This window comes from Priapulus caudatus, unplaced genomic scaffold (assembly GCF_000485595.1).
Source record: "Priapulus caudatus unplaced genomic scaffold, Priapulus_caudatus-5.0.1 Scaffold1738, whole genome shotgun sequence".
In the NCBI taxonomy this organism is placed as follows: domain Eukaryota; kingdom Metazoa; phylum Priapulida; class Priapulimorpha; order Priapulimorphida; family Priapulidae; genus Priapulus; species Priapulus caudatus.
In genome coordinates, this window is record NW_014578799.1 from 44342 (window position 1) to 52563 (window position 8222).

General features: G+C 41.7%; 2 protein-coding genes across 3 annotated transcripts in view; both read left to right on the forward strand.

Annotated features, from left to right (window-relative positions):
* The window catches only part of LOC106817472 (uncharacterized protein C1orf194 homolog), a 2716-nt gene extending 661 nt beyond the window's left edge, over positions 1–2055 (forward strand). Inside the window, exons 2-5 of one of the 2 annotated variants that reach the window (XM_014822139.1) lie at positions 713–829; positions 961–1076; positions 1411–1529; positions 1686–2055. In XM_014822139.1, coding sequence (XP_014677625.1) covers positions 713–829; positions 961–1076; positions 1411–1529; positions 1686–1756 — 423 coding nt within the window. In that variant the 3' untranslated portion in view covers positions 1757–2055. The remainder of the gene's footprint in view (positions 1–712; positions 830–960; positions 1077–1410; positions 1530–1685) is intronic. The other variant, XM_014822140.1, reaches the window with a different exon arrangement.
* A 352-nt stretch (positions 2056–2407) lies between these two features.
* Positions 2408–8222, forward strand: part of LOC106817471 (gem-associated protein 5-like) — a gene marked incomplete at its 3' end in the record, with an annotated part of 9001 nt that continues 3186 nt past the window's right edge. The window contains exons 1-9 of the mRNA XM_014822138.1: positions 2408–2797; positions 3877–4058; positions 4959–5092; positions 5470–5716; positions 6468–6618; positions 6775–6868; positions 7113–7228; positions 7559–7644; positions 7830–7962. Coding sequence (XP_014677624.1) covers positions 2501–2797; positions 3877–4058; positions 4959–5092; positions 5470–5716; positions 6468–6618; positions 6775–6868; positions 7113–7228; positions 7559–7644; positions 7830–7962 — 1440 coding nt within the window. The remainder of the gene's footprint in view (positions 2798–3876; positions 4059–4958; positions 5093–5469; positions 5717–6467; positions 6619–6774; positions 6869–7112; positions 7229–7558; positions 7645–7829; positions 7963–8222) is intronic.

The window sequence follows — 8222 nt, forward strand, 5'->3', positions numbered from 1 at the left end:
CCTCCTCCTCCTCTTCCTCCCTCCTCCTCCTCCTCCACCTCCTCCTCCTCCTCCTCCTCCCTCCTCCCTCCTCCTCTTCATTGTAATTATTCTCATCGATACGCACGTCGACTGCACTGCCCACCGTTAATGTTGCCTGTTACGCGTCGGCTGCATCAATGTTAACGGGAAGGCGAGATACCCGTAGCGACTTTTCTTAACACCGCTATCATCACGACTGTACCATCTTCACTCTCATTGTCCTCACCATCGTCATCATCATCGTCATCATCGACATCATCACCATCATCACCAATCATCTTCTGCGTTGCTGTCACTTGCTGCTGGCTGCTGCGTCCTCTTTCGCACCCGATTAGTGTTAGCTGGTGATAGGAGTCGCGTCGTAAGCCCTCGCACACTATCCGACCCGATCTGCTCCCGATTCAAAATTCGAATCGGGCCAAAATGACCTCCCGAGCCAATCTTAAGCCTCCCGAGCCAATCTTAAGCCTCCCGAGCCAAACTAGAACATCTCGATCCAATCGTAAGCCTTCAAATCGCGCTCGGCTCGGATAGTGTGCGGCTAGCATTACCATAAAAATATGACAATCAGCTGTTCATTGAATCAAGTTGGCCAGTTAGCGGCCCTGCAGATTGAATATAGTTGTGATTGTCTACGACATTAGCACTAGCAGTAATTTACTAATACTAGAATGGTGACTTCTCAATACAGCAGGACGAGTACATACTACCGACACACGTGGCACAGTTGGAGAATCCATGGAGCCGGCTCAACACCACTAATACACTAGCTAGTGCACGTAGAACTGTCTATCACTGTGACCCACAGGTAAAATCGAGTGCTTGCATGTGTTATTTAATAAAATTCTGGTCGATATTCCCAACACACAACCACTGGAGTTTGGTGCATAATATTTATATTATTGTGACTTCACTTTACATGCAAAATTCTCTGTTCAGGCACCAAGAGACAGTATAGACTTTGTTCTCAAAACCACATATGATCATCATAACCGATTCCAAGCCAGCCAACCGGAGACTTTGATACAGCCAGAGACAGTTGGACTCTTACATGGGTTTGTTGAATTTTCAATGTAAAATGGCTTATGTGGCAATGTGCGTTAATGTACCACATATGCATGTCCTACATGTAAGCCATGTAGTAAGCTTATCCATGTTGTAAAGGTTGGGAAACTGTCAATGAGAGTGCCAATTTCTAAATGAATCACATATTTATAATTGTCAGAAACTGTATTACCATTAAATTCTTACATTGTTAGAAATTGTTCTAATGTCAGAAGATTGTCAGACATATGCACGTTTCGCCATCTTTTCACCGAGTCGTGAAACTTCCGCGAGATAGCGTGAAGCCATCTGGTTGTAAGTTTACATTGTTCTCGTTCCATGTAGGCGGCAGCTGAAGAACAGAGCCGTGGCGGTGCCTCCGAAGGTCGTGCCCTTGAACCATCCGCTCGTCATTGCTGAGGTTGCCAAGCGAGAAAGCATCCACAGCATCAGCAACGCCATCGGTGAGCAAAAAATGTTCTTAGTTAAAACATTCTTCTTACTTAAATTCGGAAATCCGAATTCACATGAAATAGAAAAGGTAGTTACTGCTTAGAATCGGCAGATTTTTAATTATTTATTACCACCTCGTTAATGCTTTACATCATTTCACTTTACAGAGAGTCACCACAATGCAGCCACCAACGGTGGATACTCCCGCAAACACGACGGAGGTTTTTACTGCCCATAGATGGCGGCACTATGTCTGACACGGCATGAAATTAATATGGTTTTTATTTAAAATTATTATGAGCAAAGGTAATTTAGAGATTTTATATAAATATATTACAATAGTGCTGTTTGAATATAACGTTGACTGGTAAATATACAATGTGATCATGACTTACAAGTGTATATACAAGTTTTATGGTTTTAGGATTATACATCTGAACTACAATACGCATGTGTTATATATATAATATAATAAATATATCAAAAATTTTCTATAATTATGAGAGAAAATATTTTAATTTTGAGACTTTTGTATTAAATAATAGAGTTCAGTTAAAAAAATTATACATCTTTGTACAATATTTTATATATCATATAATAATAAATTTTCGTATATATTTTAATACTGTCTACGTTGTTCAAATGAAGTGTACATATATTTTGAAGTGTACATATATATTGATGGATTATAGAAATTGGTTGTGTAGCTATGAGCGAGTAAAATTTATTGGGAAATTAATTGGGCTGGGGTACTTAAATGTGTTAAAGCTTGTTAAAATGCCTGCAAATATATTTAAATCTTACAAATAAAATTTTGTATCTAATTCTGTGGGCGTGTGCGTGTGAAAACACGAAAAGGAATGACCGCCAGGCGTCAGCAGCTGCGCACATCATGTCTGCCTCCATGAATCGAAATGTGATTTTAGTATTGCTAGAACAATTTTGTTGAAATCTCTGCTTCCGTCTTTAACTGAGTAGTAAGATGAAAGGGATAGGATTAGCGATATCGCCCAGCTGGTACTGCAGTAGAGTCTCTGCCTGCAACTCCAACGGTATCGTTGCCTATGGCGGTAGAAACAGCGTTGTATTTTTGAACACACGCACCGATCCGCCTGTCTACTGCGGCTGGATATGCGAATCAAGAAACCGCGTCACATCAGTCGTTTGGCACCCGACAGATGGCAGCACGTTAGGTTGTAGTGGGGACGAGGAGGGCAAGGTTCGCGTCTGGGATGCAGATACAAAAATTGTCGTCGCTAGTCACAATCATCATGGCCAGGTACGAGTGAAGTTGCAATTGTCTATTAATCGATACACTGTCATGACGTTAAATAATTGAATTACTTTATTCGCTGTGGCTATATGCCCGGCAGCCGGGCACGGTCTTCGTTTTCCTAAATGCCCGGCAGTTCCTAACCCTAACTCTAACCCTAACCTAAACCGACCAGGCTCTCCGACTAGTTACACGGCGGAGGAGCCTGACACCCTTCCATACGAAATACCTGGTAGCTTCAAAACAAACTCCTAATTTCGTAAAATTTCGTAAATAAAACAATGTATTACCACATTTGACCTCACCTGTCACATGTTTGCAACTATCGCATCATTTCTTAATTACTATTTACCTCGAAATACACGTTAAAATAAGAGAATTTAGAACAGCGCTATAATATTTGAACGTTGTAAAACGCCATACTGGATGTTCTTATGTCTATGCGCGAAATACTACGCGAGATTCGCCACGAACTTTCGCTACGTATTATGGGATATCTATTGAAAAATGGCGGAAGTGGCGTCGTTTGTTCGGAGTTTCATCTTATCAATTCTAATAATTGCTCGCTGACACGTAAATACATACTCAGTGATAGCGCACATATAATAAATCGAGGCGTGGAAGTACGGAGAAGCAATAAGAATAATAAAAAGTGAGATAATTTAACGTTAAATAGCAGCGCACATACTACCGAACATATTTCTAATGCGTCGGTTTGTGACCCTCTCGCCACGTAGTGTTAAGCGAGATGGGAACTTGTGGCTAACCCTAACCCTAAACCTAACAAAAACCCTAACCCTAACCCTAACCCTAACCCTAATCCTAACTCTAACCCTAACCCTTGTTTACTTGAGATAACGCTAAAAATTAAAAACTGCCGGGCATTTAGGAAATCGAAGACCGTGCCCGGCAGCCGTCAGATATACGCCGGCTGCCGGGCATATAGCCACTGTGTACTTTATTAGTTTTGATTCCGTTGACGTGTAAGGGTCACTCTGGAAACGCACTCAGTGACTCACATATTAACCGATTATCAGCATGCGAACATTGTTTTACATGAAATTCGTGCTCGTCTCCTTCTCCAGAATAGGCTCACTGTTGTCGACTGGTCGCCAGCGGCAACGGACGTCATCGTTTCCGCCGACGACCGCGGCCACGTGTATTCGTGGAACTACGCGTCGGACGAGGCGACGCATCTTCACCCGGAGCCGCAGGCCGTCAGCGCCCTCGCCTGCTCCCCGCATCACCCCGGCATCGTCGCCATAGGGTGAGGCAGAGTTCGTAATTACAGGTGCAGCAAGCAACAGTTTCGCTGCCGACAGGGATCCGTTTACAGGGTTCAAAAATAAGGGCCCAGCAACTGGCAGTTTTGCCTCTCGACGTCGGCAGCAAGTGCTTGCTGCCGAGAAATTCCTAATAAATTGTAGTAAAAGCACCAAAGATTATGCCTGGAAGAGTTCACGTGTGTACATTCTTAATTTCATGTAGTTTAGCAAAGACTGGCCAGCATCTCCCCTCAGATGTAGTTTTTACGGAGGTAATTTCTACTGTCGTGGGTGAACTATTATGGTTTAAATTAACGAGACTAATATGCTGACGAATGCCTGTCTTATGCGAATTCATGGTTCGCATAGTCTTTGAAAAGTCCTTGAATTTGAGGGGAGTCCTTGAAAAGTACTTGAATTTAGTAAATGTTGATTTTGTGCTTGAAAAGTCCTTGAATTTCATGAAAATGTTCTTGAATTGTGAGAAATAATCCTTGCCTGTAATAAAAAGAAATTTTGTACCATCAATAATGTGCAAACCTCTATAAAAATTGCGTTAAATGAGCTTAAAAAGTTATAGACACGATAGACAGTTAAATGATGATCACAAATTACAGTAAGTCAATAAAATCAGTCAGTAAATCAAGGCATGTTGTAGAAGTGACAGTGTTTAGAAGGGTTTATTAATGTGATCCAGGTAAGTTTTAGAGGTGACAGTGATTAAGAATAGGGTTATTAAATTAATCCAGGTATGTTTTGTTCTGTGTATGAATTCCGATAAAATGTCTGATAAAAGATCCTTGAATTTCTGATAAAATGTCCTTGAAAATTGTTTCAGTCCTGTATGAACCATGGAATTATACGCATCTAAATCTGGGTATATTTTCTCCTAATATGCACAGTTACAAGTCCGGGAGCATTATTGTGGTCGACGTTGAAAAGAAAGGCAGCGTGGTGCAGAAATTTAAAGGTCACGACGAAGAGATACACAGCTTAGCGTGGTCCCCGTCACGTTGTGAGGATTTCAGGCAGACAGGTATATTGTAGTTGTTATTGTGTCGCATTCAGTATTACCCCGATCCTTTAATATATACAACTGTGAAAGAATATCATCGTGGATAAACCTGGTTACTCAGCATTACGAAAAAAAGTTGTTTGGAATTCAAATTAAAGGCTAGGTCAGTAAAGTTTGACGTGCAGCGGAATCCGTTGGTATCGTTCTTTGCTGATTATTACCATTCTTTATGAATTAAAACCATTCTTCCAAAATTCTTATAATTCTACACCAATTATAATCATTATTCACGAATTATAACCCATTTTTCAACAATCATACTAATTCTTCACCAATTATAACCGTTTTGCCACACATTCTTACATTTCGTTCGCAAATTCCGAACCATTCTTTAACAGAAGATGTCGCCGTCGTTGACAGTAACCGCGGCGATCAGGGTCTGTTGGCGTCTGGCAGCAAGGACAGAACGATTCGTCTGTGGAGCCGATCCAGGGGTCGTAGCATCGCCGTCATGCGGCTGCCGAACACGACTCGTCAGCGCGGTGGCGGCGGGGCGTACGACGACAGCGGTGGTCGCAGCCGCACCTATGTGGCGCTGCTGTGGCCGAGAGACCGTCCGCAAGAACTCATATCCAGCTCTCACGGGTTTGTGTGGACGCATGCATGTAAATGATGTTAGCTGTAAGCGGCGGTTGATATTATCGGTGGAGGATTTTTGATTGATATTAGGCCTTAAAAAAGACGTTTGTTTCCGCTAACCCGACCGAGTCCATTTTAAACCGCAGTGTCCAAACCTTTTATTGTGATCGGCAAAAAAAAGAAAATGTTAATAAAAAAAATCCCAACGTGATATTGATCGGTGAATGCATTGATTTGACTTTGAAGTCATTATATGGGCTGTTATAGTTATAAAACAAGTATTGTTAGAATACAAAAAAAAATGTAAAAAAAGTTTTGCCTGCCTACCGTGTTCAATTTTTTCAGCTCGTTAGCGGAAACAAACATCTTTTTTTCTTAGGCCTTATCTGGGAACGATTTTTGATTGCTATTATTGTAGAGTAGGAGCTGCCATTGACATTTTGCTTGCTGTGTAGCCATCTGTCGGTGCTCTGCTCTGCAGGTGACTGGTAGCATGTGTGACTAGTAACGAGAGAGTATGCTGTGTTACTGGTTATGTGCATGCGTAGCCACAAGTTACCTCCTCAGTTCTCACTTACATGATGTGAAACATTCATAGAGCATGGCCAGACTAGTGCATGCGTTCTCCGTCATCGTTGTACAGCATTACATGCGCGATCTTTTGAGTGGAATTTTGTCTGCGAATTCTGTTAGCATTCAGAATTGTAGCCAGTGTTAGGGCTGATAAATAAAATAGATTCTTAAAAAAATGTTTCAGGGGTGACCTCCTGCTTTGGGACTTGAGCAAGCCTGGCAAAGGGAAGTTTCAGGTTTTCACTACAGGTGGCGTTACTGCGCATGCGCGTACGGTGTTCAGCATCGTACAGACGTCCTGGGACACCATCTGTACGATATCCATGGACAGACAGGTATCGATCTTCTTCCTCCACCTGCAACAGTCATAATATCGAGTCGTGTTAACGTGTGGGTTTAGCAGCTTTTGACTGTGAACGAAGTAATGGTAAATATCTGTTGACAGTTATGTAGTTGAGGGTGGAGAAATTGTAACATGTTTAATGTTACAGATCATACTGTGGGACCTGCAATGTCTCACCAGCAAGGTGGCCATACCAACAGTCGGTGGCACAGTCAACACTATCGCCATCTCTAGTCAGACAGGTGAAACTTTTTTTCCTCCAATGAGTATAATGTTGTCACGTGGACTTTGCATTTCGATTTTAATTCTTATTGGTCCGGTAATTAATTTAATAGGAGAGCAGCATGGACTAATGTGGATGAGGGTTGTGCGTAATTTTGGCGAGTATACCGTATCGGTACCAGTGTTTTTTTATGCAGGAGTATATAAAATTTATTCTAAAAACTACTCGGTAGTTTTCTAGCTAAATTTTGCAACGTTTATTAGGACGTTTGGCGATAGGTGCCGGAGACTGTCAGTTAAGAGTGTGGAGCCCCCAGTCGGAGTCAAATGCCTACGAACTACAGTTGTTTTGGCAGGGTATCAAAGCCAAGGTCACTGCTGTGAGTACATAAGCAATATGTACTTAAGTGTATAAATAAGTAACATGTATTATGTACTAAAGTATATACATACGTAATATGCTTTTTATATCTATGTCTCTATATTAAATGAAGTCGTATCTGGGTTTGAATTTGGGTTTGAAACTAGGATAATTATTAGGATTTCATTTGTAAATGATTCCTGTTTTGCATGTTTACTGTTTTCGTGTTTCTGCTGTTTTGACCATCAAGTAAATCTTCGGAGTTTTATTATGATATTTGAATCACTTGCAAATGTGTTTAAGTACAAAAAATTTCTATGAAATAAATAACCGTACTTTTATCCTGTAGGTGGCGTGGCATCCATCCAAAGAGGGCTGGCTGGCATATGCTACCGAGGAGGGAAGAGTGGGCATATACGATGTTCTTGCTTCCAAGTGAGCTTCTTGCATTATGGGATAACTTAATGCTTAGGTCACGACAGTTACCGGCTAAAAATGCGCGTGAACGGACGTTTACAGATGTAGTTGACTGGAGACGTTTATTCTATGGGACGAAGTTACACGAGCAGAATAACGCATGGTGGATGGACGTGTGTTAGTTATACGATTCTCTATTCCAGGCCACCAATGATCTCAGCCAGCTACCACAAGGGGACTATTTACACGATCACGTGGGGTCGACCCTGCAACCTGAGTGGTATGTGGCGCCATCTCTTGTCACGAATCTTCGTAATCGGCTTCTTATCAGTAACGGTACAAGTTCGACAAGAAAAATAACTTACGTTTTACAAATTACTTTTCTTAACCTGAAAGATTAAATCTGATTTTATACATTATTGCTTATCTATCTCTATCTCTCCTCCTCGTCTCTCTCGTCTCTCATCCTCTGCTCTCTCTCTCTCTCTCATAACCTGCTCTCTCGTCCTCTCTCTCTCTCTCGCTAGCATCGACGTTCTCTCTCTCGCCTCTCATCTCCTCTCTCTCTCTCTCTCTCCCTCTCTCTCTCTCTCTCT